The 19,363-nt window shown below is 46.6% G+C and overlaps 1 protein-coding gene across 32 annotated transcripts in view; it reads left to right on the plus strand.

Moving 5' to 3' along the window:
* The window catches only part of RBFOX1 (RNA binding fox-1 homolog 1), a 2,345,672-nt gene that overhangs the window by 2,187,853 nt on the left and 138,456 nt on the right, over positions 1-19,363 (plus strand). For all 32 annotated transcript variants that reach the window (XM_070460568.1, XM_070460569.1, XM_070460570.1 and 29 more), the window contains one exon: positions 17,472-17,615. In XM_070460568.1, coding sequence (XP_070316669.1) covers positions 17,472-17,615 — 144 coding nt within the window. The remainder of the gene's footprint in view (positions 1-17,471; positions 17,616-19,363) is intronic.

Below are 19,363 nucleotides of genomic sequence, written 5' to 3' on the forward strand. Positions count from 1 at the left end.
AGAGTGAATGAGCTCTATGTATACATGCATCCGCTCCCTCTTGAGCTTCCGTCCCACCCACCCCCCTCCCACCTCTAGGTCATCACAGAGCATGGAGCTGAGCTCCCTACACTACACGGCAGCTTCCCGCTAGCTAACTGTTTTGCACACAGTAGTGTATATATGTTAGTGCTACTCACTCAATTCATCCCACCCTCTTATTTAATTTTTTTCAAGGCTGTGTTCAACAACAGGCTCACAGTAGCCCTGACAAATGAACCATTGGTTCTCACCATTCCACAGGGACAGGCTGCGGTATCCCTTTGTGTATATGTGCTTAATTGCTCAGCCATGTCCATCTCCTTGCGACCCCATGGACTGTAGCCAACCAGGCTCCTCTGTCCATGGAATGTTCCAGGCAAGAATACTGGAGTCGGTTGCCATGCCCTCCACCAGGGGATCTTCCTGACCCAGGGATCGAACCCTCGTCTCTTGCATCTCCTGCATTGACAAGCAAAATCTTTACCACTAGCGCCACTTGAGAAGCCCACAGCACCCCTTGGCTTCAGACTAATGAAAATCAGCAGTGGGAAGGCTAGGACCCTGGACTCTGCATCTCCAAGGAGTTCCCCAGATGATCCTGCTCTGGGCTCAGATTCCAGAGCCGGTGCCCTAAGCCTCTTTCAGAGCATCTTTGGAGTAAGTGGATGAAAATAACCTGTAACAGGACAAAAATCTAGGAAATGTAGATGGGGATCCATATTCTTAGCGGATGCTCATCTGCAGTTCAGTGAAATGAACTCCACTGTTACTCATCTTAAAAGATTTTTCTAAAAATTGCATAAAAATATGGCAGAGCTTTATTTTATTTTGCCCTTCAGTGAAGGATGGCTGCTCTCTGTGAAAGCGCAGGCAGTAAATTGTGTTCCCCTCCTAGTCAGCAGAGGAGGAAGGTTCAGAGGCCTCTCCTGAAAGGTTTAGGCAAAGATAACAAAATGTCAGGAAAGCTGCAGGGCAAGGCTGAATGGAAAAGGAGGCTGGTAATCTCAGATTCAATATAAAAAGATCAAAAGCATCAAATAATCAGTCAGGGGTGAGCCTCCCCATCAGAATGTTCCATCAGCCTTGGAATTCAACCTGTGATTGTATTAGGATGTATACATTATACAACTCCCTTTCTCTCTTGCTCTTTCTCTGTCTCTCTCTCACACATATATGTATGTGTATGTGTGTGTGTGTGTGTGTGTGTGTGTGCGCGCGCTCTGCTTGGCTGCTACGTCGTGTCTGACTCTTTGTGACCCCATAGACTGTAGCCCACTAGGCTCATTTGTCCATGGGATTCTCCAGGCCAGAATACTGGAGTGGGTTACCGTGCCCTCCTCCAGGGGATCTTCCCAACCCAGGGATCAAACTCAGGTCTCCCACGTTACAGGCAGATTCTTTACCAGCTGAGTTACCAGGGAAGCCCCTCTCTCTGTATACAGAGAAAGTTAGGTGCATCTGAGATCCATAAGAAATTCTCGTATGACTAACCATTTGAAATCATTTGAGAAACCATTTGAAACACCACCTGTCTCCACCCTACCCTACCCTATCCCCACCCCCATCAGCCTTAAAAATACACGTCTTTTTTTTAGGTAGAGGAATTAATTCAGAGAGACAGTGTACCCCCCCAAAATCAAGGGTAATTCAATAGCTGTGTGCAAACCCAGACACACACAAGATCCAATCGAGGGCTTGGGGTGTGTCCTCTAAACAGTGGTTTTGCTTTTTGAAGGTGTCTTAAGAGGGTTGCTGTGCCATGACTAATGTTTACTCAAGTGCTCACAAAAATGCCTCAAGTCACTAGTCATCACTGTGCATGCATTATGGTTTCAATCCTCCTCATCTTCTGGTTCTTTTCCAGTCACCTTGAAAGTAGTTCATAAATGCTCTTTGGACGAAGGAATTCATAGGAGGTGAGGTGTCGAGGGGCCATGTAACAAGTCCAAGGTGAATAACTGGGATTGGAACTCATAGGAGGTGAGGTGTCGAGGGGCTGTGTAAGAAGTCCAAGGTTGGATAACTGGGATTGGAATTCATAGGAGGTGAGGTGTCGAGGGGCCGTGTAACAAGTCCAGGGTTGGGTAACTGGGATTGGAATTCATAGCAGGTGAGGTGTCGAGGGGCTGTGTAACAAGTCCAGGGTTGGGTAACTGGGATTGGAATTCATAGCAGGTGAGGTGTTGAGGGGCTGTGTAACAAGTCCAAGGTTGGGTAACTGTGATTGGAGCTCCACTTTGATTTGGTTTCTTAATCTAGATACAAAAGCTCAACACTGCTGCCTCCCTAAAGGATAAAACAGTGACTCTGCGATACATCAGAGTCGCCCATGAGGAGTGATTATAAATGATTCCTCTTGGGTCCAGGATTGTGAATAATTCGATGTGGGGTAGGGCCCAGAAACCTGCATTTTAAACAAACTTCCCCAGGTCACTTAGATGCGGTCTGAATATGCCTGTAAAGAGATTGATGTCGTTCACGCAATGCTCTATCCCTCTCCAACCATAAGCGAACCTGTCCACCTTTCAGAATACAAAACCTGCATTTTGCTAAGGATGACCAACCTGGGTCTCTCATGCCAGTCTCCCCACTCACCCTTCCTGAGTCTCAGAGCCTTGACTATTGAACTTAATAGGTATCTGGAAGTCCACCAAATTCAATGCTTTCCTGTTTTCAGGTGCCTTAAATTTCAGTCCAGAAAGAGGACACAGTGAGAGGCTGAAAAAAGTTGGGCTTAAATCCAAGTCTCTTGAATTGAAGGACCTCAAATGACTAAAGGTTCAGTGGCTGTAGTTCAGTGACTACAGGTCTCCCCTGTAGCTCAAACAGTAAAGAATCTGCCTGTTGCAGGAGACCTGGGTTTGATCCCTGGATCGGGAAGATCCCCTGGAGAAGGGAATGGCAATCTACTCCAGTGCTTTTGTCTGGAGGATCGCATGGACAGAGAAGCCTGGTGGGTTATACCCCATGGGATCCCAAAGAGTTGGACACAACTGAGCGACTAACACTGGTACTACCAATGACTGAAAAAGCTTTCTAGTCACTACATTGGTTTCCATATTCTTATCTGCTGTATGGGAGCATCTTGCTTTTCCCTTAAAGTAACCCACAAAAATGGAAATTGTTGTTCATAGATACACAACATCTTGAAGTAGTCAAAGCACTTTCTGGGACATAATTCCATTTGCTTCTCTCTGACCCAGGAGAGAGGTGGTATCATTTTCCTTAAACAGATGAAGAATTGGAGACTCTGAGAAGGCAGGTGACTTGCCCTAGGTCATGCAGCATCGCATCTACCACCAAAATCTTATCTCTTGCAGCTTTACTCTCTTCTTATCAGAGCTACGAATGATGTAATTAGATAAGAGTTGGCCCAGGACTGGCAGCTCTTTTTCCTTCTTCTCATTGCCTTTGGCTGCTGTCATGGACAACAGAGGCAGTTGTTCAGTCGCTCAGTCATGTCGACTCTTTGTGACCCCATGCACTGCAGCACACCAGGCTTCCCTGTCCTTCACCATCTCCTGGAGTTTGCTCAGACTCATGTCCATTGAGTCGATGATGCTATCCAACCATCTCATTCTCTGTCTCTCAACCTTCTCAACCTTCTCCTCCTGCCCTCAACCTTTCCCAGCATCAGGGTCTTTTTCAATGAATTGGTTCTTTGCATCAGGTGGCCAAAGTATTGGAGCTTCAGCTTCAGCCTCAGTCCTTCTAGTGAATATTTAGGGTTGCCTTCATTTAGGATTGACTGGATTGATCTTCTTGCTGTCTCAGGGACTGAACAGAGGCAGATCAGCCATCAATTTACTAAACAGACCTTTAAGGAAAAGTTTGTTCTCTGTCTAGGTAAAGAGCAAACTCGAATGGAGATGCAAGCATGTCTACTTTCAGAGTACACTTCTTAGTATTTCTATTTCCCAATGTATATTTAGACTCCTCCCCATCTACCAGTGCACTAGAAATTAGCCTACTCATGAATAAGATTTGGAACTCAGAAGTAACCTGAACTGTGTCTGTTTGCAGAAATCACATACATTATGAGACAAAGTTCTTTAGCTCTCAAGTGTCAGAAGAGACAGATCTATGTTCACACACACACACAAAACCACATCCTCACATGTCTTGGGAACACATCCACATATGTCTGAGACACTGAGAAAACTCCAGTAGTCCTAGAACAAAACCCTCGGAATGCTTGTCTCTTTGTTTCAAGCATTTACACAAAGAAAGGTCATTAATAAGGCAAATCCAGGGATTTTAGCTGAGATCAGTTTTGTCTCAAATTCATCACTCATTTTCTGCCTCCAGATTGTGCTATCAGCAGTTTTCTTAGGCCTGGGGAATGAACACCATGCACAGGTCTGCCATTTGGTTGAATTAAATACATGTGGTGGGGGGGGCGGGGGGGCGGGGGGGGAATCTTTGAGGACTTGAAGATTCATTGCAAAATAGCAAAACTTTTTTTTCTTTTTAAATCGATGTTTAAGTTGGCCTTGATTTCTGAGTGAGTTGGAGGATTAAAGACAACATGGGGACTCAGGTGTGATGAGGGGAGAGCCGTAGGAGAGTCGCTCCTGGAGGGGGAGGGTGGGGGTCTCTGTCTCTTCCAGGCTGGGCTAAAGAAGCCTTATCTCCATGATGCCATCAAAGCAGGAGAAGACCGCACGGTTCCTGCAGGAACTTGACACGTTCCTTGAATCAGTTGGGTCCCGGGATGTCATTAACAGAGGATTCACGCCTGCTTCTTACCTGGGGATTTGTAAAGGTGGAGGTGTGCTGGCGTAGTTAGAAACAGCAGGATGGGAAAGGACTGTCCTGGAGAACGCATCTGGGTGCCCGTCCTCTGCTCCTTGTGGTTCCCCTGGCTCCTGGAAGAGCCTGAAGTTCAGAGGAAGGATGGGAAGGGGTTCTGAGGCTGTCCAGGAAGCCTAGTGCTCAAGGAGGGGACCCTGCTTTTAAGGAGAGTTGGGAGCCTTGAAAACACCGGGTGCTGGGCGACAGTAGAAGTTGAATGGGCGGGGCCGGGGGGGCGGGAGGTGGCTGATCACGGCTCCGAGTAACCCAAAGGTGCTGAACCCTCAGGCCCCACCACCCTCACCAAAGCCGCCAGGGGCACACGCGCTCCGGCTGAATGACAGAGAAAGCCCAGCAGGGCACTTGTTTCTCACCATCGGGAAACATCTTACTTCTTTGAATGTCCTCCACCTCCCCCATCCTTTCTTCCAACCCCTGCCCCAAAGGACGAGCCCTAACAGGGCAAGAAGAGGGTCCCAGGGTGGTCCTCCACTCGAAAGTGCTGGAATGGGAGGGGCGGAGAGGCCGGAAACACGCCCTGCTACTGCAGGTCCAGCAGGGCGGGTTAGCAGCCCCAGGAAGTGGGTTTGCATCTCACGGACTTTGGAGGCCCTTGAAAGTGGACCTGGCTGTTTTAAATCACCAGGTGGTCAGAGAGCTGTCACAAGGTCTCCACATGTCATTCAAGGGTTAGCCCGGGAAATTGGTCCTACCCATCCCACCACTGTGCCTCCCATGTAATGACGGAGCATCCCAAAGAAACTCTGAGCTCGCTAAACCTCAGATCCCTTGATGTAAAATGGGGACAAACAGTAGAATCTTCTTCTCTGAGTCATCAGGCGATGCAGTGAGCTTAACGGAGTGCCAGTCATTCAACTAATCTTTATTAAATAGCTGTCAGATGTCAGGCACTGTCCTAGGTGTCGATCACCATAATAATTACGTGGGTTAGTTGCTCAGTCATGTCTAACTCTTTGCTAACCCACGGACTATAGCCCCACTTTCTACCAGGTTCCTCTGTCCTTGGGATTCTCCAGGCAAGAATACTGGAGTAGGTTGCCATTCCCTTCTCCAGAGAGTCTTCCCAACCCAGGGATCAAACACATGTCTCCTGCATTGCAGGCGTGTTCTTTACCATGTGAGCCACCAGGGGGTCCCTTTAGGGCAAAATGCCTTTTCTTATTCCTAGGTATTTGCAGGCTCTGCTAAACATTGCTATGGACTGAATTGGTTCCCCCTCCCGTCCCCTTGCCTCCCACCCAAATTTGTATGTTCAAACCCTAACCCGCTGATGTTATTTGGAGGTGAGGGCTTCAGAGAGTGATTGAGTTAGATGACATCATGAGGGTGGGATCCTCCTGATTGGATAAGTATCCTTAGAAGAGGAATTGAGAGAGGCCATCCCCTCTCTGGGGCTCCCCAGGTTGCACTAGTGGTAAAGAATCCACCTGTCAATACAAAAGACACAAGAGAGGCCGCAGGTTTGATTTCTGGGTCGGAAAGATCCCCTGCAGGAGGAGATAGCCACCCCCTCCAGTACTCTTGCCTGGAAAATCCCATGGACAGAGAAGCTATAGTCCATGGGGTCACAAGGAGCTGGACATGACTGAGCCACATGCACTCATCCCCCCTCCACTATATGGGGACACAGCCAGAAGGTGGCAAGCCAGAAAAGAGTGCTCTCACAAGAAACCTAACATGCTGGCACCTTGATCATGGGCTTCGCAGCCTGCAGAAGCATGAGAAGTAAATGTCTGTGGCTTCAACCACCCAGTCTGTGATGTTTTATTACAGCAGCTAGCACTGACTGATACAGATACGTTGGCAGCTCATCTCCATTACAGATGTGTTCAGCACTTGGCCCTTGCCTGCTCATCCTATTCTTTCAAAGACTTAAAAAAAAAAAAAGCCAAAATATGTTTAGTTGTCCTGTCTCTGTCCTCCAGCCCGTCTCCTTTCCTAGGAATTTCATCATTCTGGCAGAGCACTGAATTTATTTGAGTTGAAAGAAATGCAACGTGTATCTTAATTCTGTGTCACCTGGCTACAGAATCAGCCCAGCTGCATCAGGAAAGAGGCATTAACTCCATCCAAAGCTGTGTGATTAACTTATTTGTTTGCCTACAGAGCTAAAATGGAAAAGAAAAAAAAAAAAAGCAGGAAGCTGAGTGAATCTGCACAGGCCCCATTTTGAAGTTGGATTTCTAGAGAACCCGAGATGAGGCTTTTAATGCACTTTCCCCGGGCTTACCACGATTATAACTTTTAATGGAAAATCACTTTGCACCATCTTGCTTCGTTTTTAAATGGAGAGTGTGTAATATTGTCTAATGCCAGGGTAGGAAGTTGATTTAGTATGCATGCTTTTCTCCCCTCTTCGCTCCTTTCTGTGGTCCTTTGTACACATTCAATATAGTTACATTTTTGCTTAGAACATATATATTTTCTCCCTGAACTTTCCTCGATTGCTTTTTTATCAAGTTTACAAATCAAATCAAATAGGTATATTGCAAAGCTCCGCGATATTATTTTCGGAGCTTATAGTGCAATGTATTGAATTATGCTAGTCTGTGCTCTGCCTCTGCTGTTCTCCATGGATTGAGAGAGAGGGACTGCGGATCCTATAAATTCACCCGGCATTCCTGGCTAAATCAAGACCGCTCTTCAGGCTGTGAGGAGAGACAGGGCAAGTGTTCGTTACACAAATCAATTTGGTCCCAAGTACATCGCAGTGGCTACTCAACTATCTCTCCCAATAATATTGTCAACTTAATCAAATAATGCCTTGAAGACACTCAGCTTTTCTCTCGGAGAAATAACTTGATTGGTGGAGGAGGGAGACGCAGCTGGCTATTCAAAAGGACACTTTTTATTTGTCACCACTGAGAGCTTTGTGTGTGGAGGTGGGGAGTGCCCTCAGCAGAGGGAAGATGCTGAATATTCAGTAGGCTGACCAGGAGGTAGGGCAGGGTGGGGATCTTACTGCCTCAGGGTTGAGTCTTGGATGTTCTGTTTTGATACCTTCGTGGCAGAGTGAGCGATGCTCAGCAGGAAAGAAGATGGACCCAGAGAATGTTCCTGGAATGACTCAATAAAGTACCTACTATGTAATGTGGGCTTCCCAGGTGGTGCTAGTGGTAAAGAATCCACCTGCCGATGCAGGAGATTCAAGAGATGGCAAGTTTGATCCTTGGGTCCAGGGGGTCTCAGAATTGGACACAATTGACCAACCGAGCACATGGTGCGTGCTCAGTACCTCGGTTGTGTCCGACTCTTTGTGACCCCTTGGACTGTAGCCCACCAGGCTCCTCTGTCCATGGGATTCTCCAGGCAAGAATACTGGAGTGGGTTGCGTGCCCTCCTCCAGGGGGTCTTCCCGACCCGGGGATGGAACTCATGTCTCTCTATCTTTTGCATTGGGGTTCTTTACCACTAGTGCCACCTGGGGAAAGCCCTTCTCCTGTGTTTCTCCTCCCAGAGATCTGGTCATCCCCTGGTCCACAGGTGAGCTCAGCAGAAGTCCCTGGGCTGAGAGAGAGGAGACTGTGGGGGGCGGGGCCACAATCTGAAAGGCGAGGATTCTGCATGACCATGCGTGCTCTCTCCAACAGTCGTCCCTGGATTGGTCGATATCAAAATCCAATTTCACCAGGATTAGCCTTGGGTTGCTCAGAGCTATTCATTGAATTAGGAACGATTATAGCAGAGGAAGCCCCACAGTTCTTTATTAAGGTTTTCTTTTTTTTTTTTTCTTTTTTTTTTTGCGTAAGCACTAAGCGATCAGGAGATTAAAGAGCTGGTGGTGTTTTCTTAACATTTATAACCTGCGCCGATATCTGGGGAGTTTGTTTATTAGGAAAAATTCCGAGACACACGTTCTGCCTCCTAATAGGGCCCTCGAACTGGACCAGGGCAGAAGCAGGCTTTGCTGTTCTAATGAGTTTATTTGGGAACTTCTGCCAAGAGCTTCCTGGAAACCTACCTCTGGAGTTAATGGGCTTTGCATCGTGTAGATTCCCTGGTGGGTCAGATGGTAAAGAATCTACCTGCAATGCTGGGGACCTGAGTTCAATCCTCTGGGTCAGGAGGATCCCCTGGAAAAGGGAATGGCAACCCATGCCAGTATTCTTGCTTGGAGAATTCCATGGACAGAGGAGCCTGGTGGGCTACAGTCCATGGGATTGCAAAGAGTCAGACACGACTGAGGGATGAACACACACAGGGTCCTTCAACCTTTCCTGCAATGATGAGGAAGCTGCATTTCAGAGTCATCGACATCCATGGGCCCGAGAAATAAAGAACAGAGCTGATGATTATTAATCCTGTTCATAATAAAGATGATGACGATCTCATTTCTTCATGGGGCTTTGATTTCATGACCGTACACTAAAGGATCTAGACAGAGATGCATTTATCATTTTTGTTTTCAGTCACTAAGTCGTATCTTATTCTTTGGGACCCCATGGACTGCAGCTTGCCAGGCTTCCCTGTCCTTCACCATCTCCCAGAGTTTGCTCAAAGTCATGTCCATTGAATTGATGATACTATCCAACCATCTCATCCTCTGTTGTCCCCTTCTCCTCCTGCCCTCAATCTTTCCTAGCATCAGAGTCTTTTCCAATGAGTTGGCTCTTCTCATCAGGTGGCCAGAGTATTAGAGCTTCAGCATCAGCTTCAGTTCTTCCAAGGAACATTCAGGGTTTATCATTTTATCCAAGTTGGAACTAAAACCCAGAGCATGAAGTCAGGATTCATGCAACTCACTCGTGGCAAAACCAGGTTTGTTCATGTATGCCACAGATATTTACAGAGAACTTACCACGTGTGCTAGGTCAGTGGTTTTAATTGGTGCAGTTTTGCTACCCCAGGACCTTTGAAGCCTCAAAGAGATTTTCAGTTGTCCTAGCCCCAGGGCAGGCTACTGACATCTAGTGGGTGGAGGTCAGGGATGCTACTGGACATCTTATGGTTCACCAGGTGATCCCCACATCAAAGAATTAAGGAACCCCCAATGCCAACAGTGCTGTTGTAGAGAAACTCTGCTCTAAGAGGGAAGTGGTAATAAGTGCATAGAGATTCTGCTGTCCTTGTTCTTATGCACTGTGCATTCTGGTAGAGAAGCCTGATTATAGAAATTAGCAGAAGCATATATAAAAGCAAGAAGTGATGTGTGCCATGCAAGAACAACAGGCACAGAGGGGAGGAGCTGCTGATTCAGCTGTTTTTTTAATTTACTTATCTATTTATTTTTATTGAAGGACAGTTGACCCACAATGTTGTGGGGAGAGCATTATCCAGGCAAGGGGACAGATAAACAGGTGTGAAGACGAAGGAGGAATGTACTAAGTGTTGAAGGGAGAGCTAAGAAGCTCCTGAACAAAATGGGGGAACAGCAGGAGACAGGGGGTCAAGGCAGCATCTCCTCGACCAGAGTGAGGGTCTGGCCTGGAGGGTTCTGGGAGGGACAACACCCCAGCCATTCTGCCTACACCGCTAACATCCTTACTCATCTCAATTTCCTTCCATCTCTGAGCAAGTGGAACAGTATTAATTTGCTTGGTTTTTAAGTTCCACCTTCTGATCTTCCAGACATGGTTACAAGGTACATTTCTAATTCAGCTGGGTCTCACTTTAGAGCCAAAGTGACTTAAAAAAAATCAGACACGGATAAATCAAGAGTTCTTCTTTCAGTGATTAATTCCCACTAAGCTTTGACATGCATCAGCCTTGGGGAATGTAATGCAAACCTGGTAGATCCTGCCTTTCAAAAAGACATGTTCTAGATGGTTCATTCTGTTAGTAAGTCTTGTAGTTTTTTCACGTGGTTTTATTTTTGTCTTTAGAAATCTCACCCTGTGCTTTTGCCATAGGCTTTAGCGGACTCCTCAGGGATGCTCGTCCATCTGTGTGAGGAACCTGCAGGCAGGTCTTCGTCTTTGAAGGGCTAGTGGCCTTTCCAGAGGCTTCTCAGCCCAGCTGAAGGTCATCACTGCGTTCAGGGGCAGTACAGAAAGGAGGTCTTGGAGCCTGTGTTTGAAGGGAAGGCTCGAATCTCTTCTCATTTTGCTGTTCACTTCAGTTTAGTCACTCAGTTGTGTCTGACTCTTTGCAACCCATGGACTGCAGCACGCCAGGCCTCCCTGTCCATCACCAACTCCCGGAGTTTACTCAAACTTGTGTCCATTAAGTCAGTGATGCCATGCAACCATCTCATCCTCTGTCATCCCCTTCTCCTCCCGCCTTCAATCTTTCCCAGCATGCGGGTCTTGTCAAATGAGTCAGCTAAGTCATGTCTGACTCTTGCAGTCCCATGGACTCTAGCCCTCCAGGCTCCTCTGTCCGTGAGATTTCCCAGGCAAGAATACTGGAGTGAGTTGGCATTTCCTTCTCCAGGGGATCTTCCTGACCCAGGGATCAAACCCCCGTCTCCTGCATTGGCAGGCAGATTCTTTACTGCTGAGCCATCTGAGAAGCGAGAACTCATCAGAGTGACCAGTGTGTGATGACTGAGAACCCGGGGACCCCTCTAGTGGGGGGGGGGGGGTCCTTCTTCTGCATCTGGGTTGAGGCCAAGCCTTTTGAGAGCCTCATGCCACCAGGACTGGTTAAAAAGTACAACCATGCCTTGATAATTCTTGATAACGGTTACTCATTCTCCAAGCATTTCCCATCTGTTTGCTTAGCAGGGGACTTCGTAGGTTGAATGAAGGCCTTCAAATATGTGTCCATGTTCTGACCTTCATAAACTTGGGGAAGTGACCTTATTTGGAAAAAAAATAAAAGGTCTTAACAGATGCATTTAGGTTAAGGATCTCAAGACCAGATCAGCCTCAGTTTAGCGTGAGCTCTAAATGCAGTGTCCTTAATGTCCTTATAAGAAGAAAAAAGACTGAGGGAGACTTGAGTCTCATACACTCAGAGGGAAGAAAGCCAAACAAAGGTGAGAGACTCTAGCAATGCAGCTCGGGCAAGCCAAGAATCCACCAGCGGCTGGAAGAGCAGGAAGGATGTCCCCCTGGGAGCCTCTGGCCAGAGCGGAACCCTTAGGGCATCTTCACTGTGCTTTTCTGGCCCTTACAACTGAGAGAGAGTCAATTTCTGTTGCTTTAGGTCACCAGGTTTTGGGTAATTTCTTAGGAAACTAATAGAGGGACATGAAACACCGAGTATGTGCTGAATATGTTTGCCCTGAAAGTTCCCAGCAAAAAGGAAATCTCACAGCCTGAAATACTCAAGATGAGGGGTCAATAAAGGTCATTCCCATCGCCCTGACCCCTCGCGAGACTGCAGCTTTGTCGTAGCTTCTTTTGTTCGCCTCCTACTCCATTTGGTCCTCATCACGTCACAGCATACAAGCGAACATGCTCAATCCTTGAGATTTCTTCCTTATGTTTCTTTGTCGGCCCCTGGGTACTGATGCCTTTCCACTTCCCTTTCCTTTTCCATTCCCCTGTTGTTGTCTAGCCGCTAAGTCATGTCCAACTCTTTGCAACACCGTGAACTACAACCCGGCAGACTCCTCTGTCCTGTGAGATTCTCCAGGCAAGAATCCCGGAGTGGGTTGCCATTTCCTTCTCCAGGGGATCTTCCCGACCCAGGGATTGAAGCCACGTCTCATGAAGTCAGCTTCTTTTACCCCTGAGCCACCAGAGAAGCTCCCTACGATGTCTGAAATAACTTTTTGGTTTAGTGTTTTCTTTTTTCTGTGTTATCTTTAAAAATTACTTTTAACACACAGGTATGCCGGCGCAGCCATTTCTGAGCATTTTTGTATTTGTGCCCAGCACACAGTGATCAATTGAGCGTTGCGTGTTTTTATCAAAGGAAACAACACAAAGATTTCTCCAAAGTCCTGTTTGACTAAAGATGATTAATTTAAATTTTCACATGAGCAGCATAATGCTATTAATCATTTAATATGTTTAATCGTAATCTCTGTAATTCCTAATTAGGTTTATTAAACTGAAACATCCAGCAGTTACACACAAATCCAAATCTTAAGTTTCCTTCTTGGGAGGGAGGAGCAGGTTTTCATTTGCATTTGAACAGCAACTTCTAACTGAAGGGGAAAAGTGGGCTGAAGGCCTGAGAGCTGGGCTGATGCTTCTGCAAACTGAAGAGGCTTGTGTTTGAGCAGTGAGACCCCCAACCCCTCAGAAAGCAACAGTCTCATGACTCAGGGTCATTTCCATCTCATGGGTGTGTCTCCAGACCTCATATCGTGTGTGTGTGTGTGCATGCTCAATCGCTTAGTCACATCTGACTCTGTGACCCCAGGGACAGAGGAGCCTGGTGGTCAACAGCTCCTCTGTCCATGGGATTCTCCAGGCAAGAATATTAGAATGGGTTACTCTGTCCTTCTCCAGGGGATCTTCTTGACCGAGGTTATTGAACCCACGTCTCTTGTGTCTCCTGCATTGGCAGGCAGATTCTTTACCACTGTGCCCCCTGGGAAGCCCAAGAAAGACCCAACGCAGCCAAAAACTATAAATAAATGTATAAATGTCCCGTTTATAAGTGTCGAAGTCGTAATATGGTTCTTCCTCTCACTCCAGAGTAGCAAAGGTGATGGCTCATTCATTCGTTTCTTCCTTTACTCATAGGCATTCACCCATTCAGTCGGTCAGCCAGCCAGCCAGGAGGCAGACGGGTCTCATTTGTCTAGCGTGGCTCAGCCTGTGTCTCACGCTGGTCACGTCACCACCCTGCTGTGGCCCTTAAAGAAAAGCTGTATCCTCTTGATCTACTCTCGGGGTTCTTTATGGCCCACCCCGCCTCCCTCTGCTTCCTCTCCCTCCCTTCCTTCACGCACGCTCCCTCCGACCAGTGGCATGGGGGTCTGCCTGCAGTCCCCGTCTCAAAGGGGTGCCAGTGAGGTGTGAGTTAAAGTGAGATCTGGGTGCCCTGCCCAGGAGCTGACCCTGGGTAGCCTGGATGAAAACCATGAATCCTACCCACTCGTTCCCCAGGGGCAAGAGGCTAGAAGCAAAATTCCCCGGGCCCTTGCCACACTGAAAAGTGCATTTCTCAAGGAGGCAAAAACTGTAGAAAGAAGTACAAAATCTATGATTAGAGACACAGCGCAACAGCCTGGAAAGCACAGAGAGAAGCAGTTTGTTGAGACAGACGCAAGGCAGAGACACAAACCCAGAGGGGAAGGGTGTCGGTGTCCCCCTGATGAGGAAGAGTGCGTTAAAGAGGCAGTTAGGTCATTTATGTAGGGTGTTTCTGCCAGATCTTTGTTTACATGCATGCTCAGTCGCTTCAGTCGTGTCTGTCTTTTTGTGACCCTGTGGAGGATAGCCCACCAGGCTCCCGAGTCCATGGCATTCTCCAGGCAAGAATACTGGAGTGCGTTACCATGCCCTTCTCCAGGAGATATTCCCAACCCAGGGATCGAACCCCGGCATCCCAATCAGATACTTTACTGCTGAGCCACTGGGGAAGCCCAGATCTTTGTTTACCTTTGGCCAATCATCTCATTTCTTTTCCCACTCCTGACCTGCCCTAGGACCCTCCCTAATATGCCTGTGAAACTTTTTCCCAAGATGTATTTTTCCCAGAGGCCAGTGCGGGGCGGGGGTGGTGGGGGGTGCTTGGCATCACATATCATGGGGTGATGCCCCCTCCATTTCTACCTCCAAGGAGCCTTTCTAGACATGTGTAGTGTCTCCCTTGCCCCAAGGATAGAAAATATATGACCTCTTGATCTTGTACTCAAATTGGGTTTAGTCCCTTTCTGTCCTTGCCATAGCTGTTAATGTCCCCAGGAGACAAAGTTTGGCTATTTACCCTGTTTCTGTTGTTATTTTCTATTTCAAAGTGCACACAGGAGGCTGATTGTAAATGTCTAGCCTGGAGTCCACCTGCCCCCTTCCTTAGGAAATGTAAAAAGGAGGCTAGTTGTACGTGCCTAGCTTGGAGCCTGGCTGTCTCCTGCCTCAGTCCCCTAAATCCAGAATTCACCTCTCTGCATCGTGGCACATACTTTGCACTCCACGGTACAGCATCACCTTTTCTCCTAGACGTCTCCCACTAAAACTGTAACCTCCAGACTCAGCAAGCCTGAGGAACCACCAGCCATCCGTTGTGTCCCTGATTTAGAATGACTCAACCCCCTGAGGGTCACTCTGGCCCCTCTTAATAGTCTGTTTAACCATTGCCTTTTCTGCCTCTTTCTCTTCTATTAAGCTAGACACTGTGTGTGCTTTGGAGGATGAACTTATGTGCCTAGTGCATAGTAGTTGCTCAGAAAGATGTGTTTATCAAGCAAATGGGAACCTCTCCTTCGTGTTTCCTTAATGAGGCTTTTTACACCTCTCCTTTGACATTTTTAGGGCTTCCCTGGTGGTTCAGCTGGTAAAGAATCTGCCTGCAATGCGGGAGACCTGGATTCAATCCCTGGGTTGGGAGGATCTCCTGGAGAAGGGAACGGCTACCCACTCCAGTATTCTGGCCTGGAGAATTCCACGGACTATCCCATGGGATCACAGAGTCAGACACAACTGAGCGACTTTCACTTTCACTCTCACTTTGACATTTTTTGTAAAAAACACCATCATTATAAAAAATACCTTGCTTTCCACTTACTGATTGTATCTTGTGCTGGGAACTGTGCCATGATGGCACACGTGTTACCGTGTTTGGTCGTCACAGAGCCTTACACGGTATGCACCGTTGTTATTATCTAACTCAATGGATATAAATTTGCACAAACTCTGGGAGATAGTAGAGGACAGAGGAGCTGTTTCATGGGGTCACAAAAACTCAGACATGACTTAGCAACTGAAAAACAGCATTGTTACTCCTAATTTTTCAGGGTAGAGAACTATCACCATCCTCTTTATTAGATCCAGCAGCATTAGGAATATGACCAAGTGCATTGTCTTCTTGACACAACCCTTGGAAGTTGAAGAAAGTATCTGGTAGGGCTTTGGATACCAAAGAAGCTTGGAAGCGTAATGCGCCAGCTCCCAGAATGTCTTACCTTACAAACACAATTCAGTGTATGTTAGGAAGGAGATATCAATGAAGCCTGTTGATAAGGACAAGGGTGGATGAGAAGGTCACTGGTTATGTCCATGTTATTAGTTTTGTCCTAGTTATATGCTTCTGAATTGCTCATAAGTACGAGGGGACGATCTCTCCTTCATAAGTTTGATGGCCTTTTTCATGGGTTTTCCATCATATTTTAGCAATGCAAACATCTCGTGAATGGTGTCTACTGCCACCTAGAGGCAGTAGATGCTAATTGCAGAGAAAGCATCTGGAAGCATCTCTGAAATGTTAAAACTCTTGAACTGAGCATATGGAACTGGCCTAGATGATTAAATCAAATGTTACACTGACTTTTCTCCTGGTTCCTGCCTCAGTGGGAGTATCATTGTAATATCATGTTATCCAGGCTTTTTCTTGGAGGATGGGACTGAGTGGGAGGCAGAGTAACAAATTATACTGGTAATGTAACATTGTCGACACCAACTTTGGCCAATATAACTTTCTAATATAGGCGCTCTGTGTCTTCATTGTCCAACATGGAAGCCACAGCCACGTGTGGCCTCTGAGCACTTAAAAATGTGGCTACTGTGAGGGAGGGACTCAATTTCCCATTTTAATTTTAATTCATTTCCGTTTAAAGAGCCACATGGGGTCAACTGTCATGAACAGCACAGGTCTGCAAAATCAAGAAAGGAAAAATTAAAACCTTGAAAAAATTTAAGTCCATCAGATGGTTACTTGGACTTCAGAATACCAAACAGCCTTTTCAGGTGTTTTATGAGATTTACTCATGTTTTTATCTGTGCAGCCTTGGCAATTAGGTAGGCATATTTTAAGATTTTCAACAGCCTGGATGAAGGGAAGACTCTCCTTTCTAGATGAAGCTTTCTCTAATTACCTACTGAAACTCCCTGCCTCCCAACTCCAGCTAGACCTTGCCCTTACCTTAGCCCCCACCTCTTATCTCCTTCCTCCAGCTCTGTATTTCTTGAGGTTATTGTCTGTCTAATTCTTCCCCCGTAAGAATTAGATCCCCGATAGTAAGGATCCCGTTCCTTTGCTCATGGCTGAATCCTGGATCTGTGATGGGGACTCAGTGGTCTTTCAATAAATCTTTGCTGGATGAATGAATGATTCAGCAGTTTCTTCTGGCATTATTCCTTTGTTTTGGCATTTTTCTACCATTTCGAGGAAGCAAAACCGCACTGGATATATGGTATAGATGAACCTATTTGCAAAGCAGCAATAGGGACACAGAGGTAGGGAACAAACTGTGCGGATACCAAGGGGGGTGGTGCGGGGTGGGGTGAATTGGGAGATTGGAATTGACATATATGCACTACTGATTGCTCTGCATCATAATACACTATTGATGCTCTGCATAACCTAGATAACTAATGAGAACCTACTGTATAGCTCAGGGAACTCTACTCAATGCCCTATGGTGACCTAAATGGGAAAGAAATCCTAAAAAGTGGGGATATATGTATATATGTAGCTGATTCACTTTGTTGTACAGTGTAAACTAACACAACACTAAAGCTACTATACGCCTATATATATATATATATATATTTTTTTTTTTTTTTAATGAAAAGAACACTGGAAAGCATGTTCAGGTCACTCAAAGCCTCTTTGCTTTGCTCCTGTTCTTTTAGCAGACAGATGACGCGGCGCCCACGGATGGCCAGCCCCAGACACAGCCTTCGGAAAACACGGAAAACAAGTCCCAGCCCAAGAGGCTGCATGTCTCCAACATCCCCTTCCGGTTCCGGGATCCAGACCTCCGACAAATGTTTGGCGTAAGTACTGCCTTTCTTCTCCTCTGCAGTGCCCGCTCCGGGGTCCCCAGAGTCCTCCCCTCCTCATGTAATTTCTTGGTATTCATAATACAAAGTGAGCAGCGGTGGGGGGAAGGCATTTTAGATCCTAGTCTGTGGGTATTCTTTGGCCAGGATCTCCATGATTTTAGCATAAATTTCTCTGCTATGTTCACCATGTTTGCACTTGGACCAATGGTACTTCTTCAAGTTTGTAACTTGAATGTCAGGTGGAAAATAAGCTCCCAGGTGCTTGAAACAAGCTCATTGCTGATCCCCTGTCAAGAGCCTGGGGACCCATGTGACAGCTAAAATTGTTATGGGTCATCTTGGTTTTTCTCTCTATGGCGGTTGCCAAATTATTGGGAAGAGTGACTCATGACATATTTCTGCAGACCTTGCTCTTTCTCAGGTACTGAGCATCTAGATCTCAGAGGTGATTATAGAGAATAATTAGTTCTGCATAAAGCCTTGTTAAAACAAAACCACTGCAGATTTCAGAGTCTGACTTGCATCCTGCCATATACGTTCTTCTGGAATCCGTGGTGAGGGTTCAGAGATTTAACTTCTGAGATTATATGCCAAAATGACAGTCTTGCCCAAGCACCGTGACCAAACAGTGAGCAAGGCAGAAGCAACCCAGAGAAAAGAAATGATAGAGTCGCTTGCTCAGGGGACATTGTGACCCTGATTCTCTTTCGGAATGACCTTTGCACCATCCACCTTGGGAAGGGATGAGCCTGCCATCTCTTTGGGCTCAGTTCCACCAAAGGACAAAGCTATAACAGAGCTTGGATATCATTCATTTTTTTGGAACTACAGTCATAGTCCCTTTGTCTGTGTCAGCCCAGCATTGGTGGGAAATGTCTGTGGATTCAATGAACAAAACTACATCCTTAACGTTTGACTTAGAGTGAGGGTTGGCTGCCCAGAGAGTCCCCTTTGAAGAGCTTTTGGATGGATGCAGATATGACAGAAGGAATAAGAAAAGGCTCAACTTGCCAAGTCTAGATCTGGGCCAGGTAGACCTCATTCTCCATATGAAAACACCAGCTCTGTGTCATCATTCTTCAATGATGGGATGAACGCGCATGTTTTCTTTAGCATGCATGATGTTTATCAAGTATGCCTCGGACACAAAAGCCACAGAAGTGTCCTCATAGCTAAGATACCCAGGCCTGAATCCTGACATTTCAGTGGAAAAGGTCAGCTTGTGCTCTTTTATCTCTCTCATTTGGTAATAACCTTGAGTTGAGCCTCTAACTCTTGCAGAGCAGAGATACCCTCGGGCAATTTCAGGTCAAAGATGACTTTGAAAAGTGCAGAGCATTCAGAGTTAAAGTCGAGGTTAAGTGTGTGTGAAGTGAGGAGACCAGGTTTGAATGATGGGCAGCCTGAGGAATTAGATCCCTTTTGTCAGGTCAGGTTCAAAAGTCATCTCGCTCTTCAATCTGTCTTAACTCATCAAGTGTCACTGGGATGTTGACTTGGAATTTGGTCCTCTTAATGACCATCCTGTGCTCTTTTCAGGTGTCACTCATTGCAGTAGACACCAATCCCACCCCCGAGGAGGGCTGTACGGTCTCTGGTCTTCTTGGTTATCTTGAAAGTGACCAGAGGGCTCCACTGCCAAGGTATTCAAAATATTCAGAGCTAGATGCCAAAAACGGATCCTACTTGCATGAATACCTGAACCTCTCTGTTCTTACTGGGTGGTACAGGAGAGGTAC

The sequence above is a fragment of the Odocoileus virginianus genome, chromosome 33 (genome assembly GCF_023699985.2).
Source record: "Odocoileus virginianus isolate 20LAN1187 ecotype Illinois chromosome 33, Ovbor_1.2, whole genome shotgun sequence".
In the NCBI taxonomy this organism is placed as follows: Eukaryota; Metazoa; Chordata; class Mammalia; order Artiodactyla; family Cervidae; genus Odocoileus; species Odocoileus virginianus.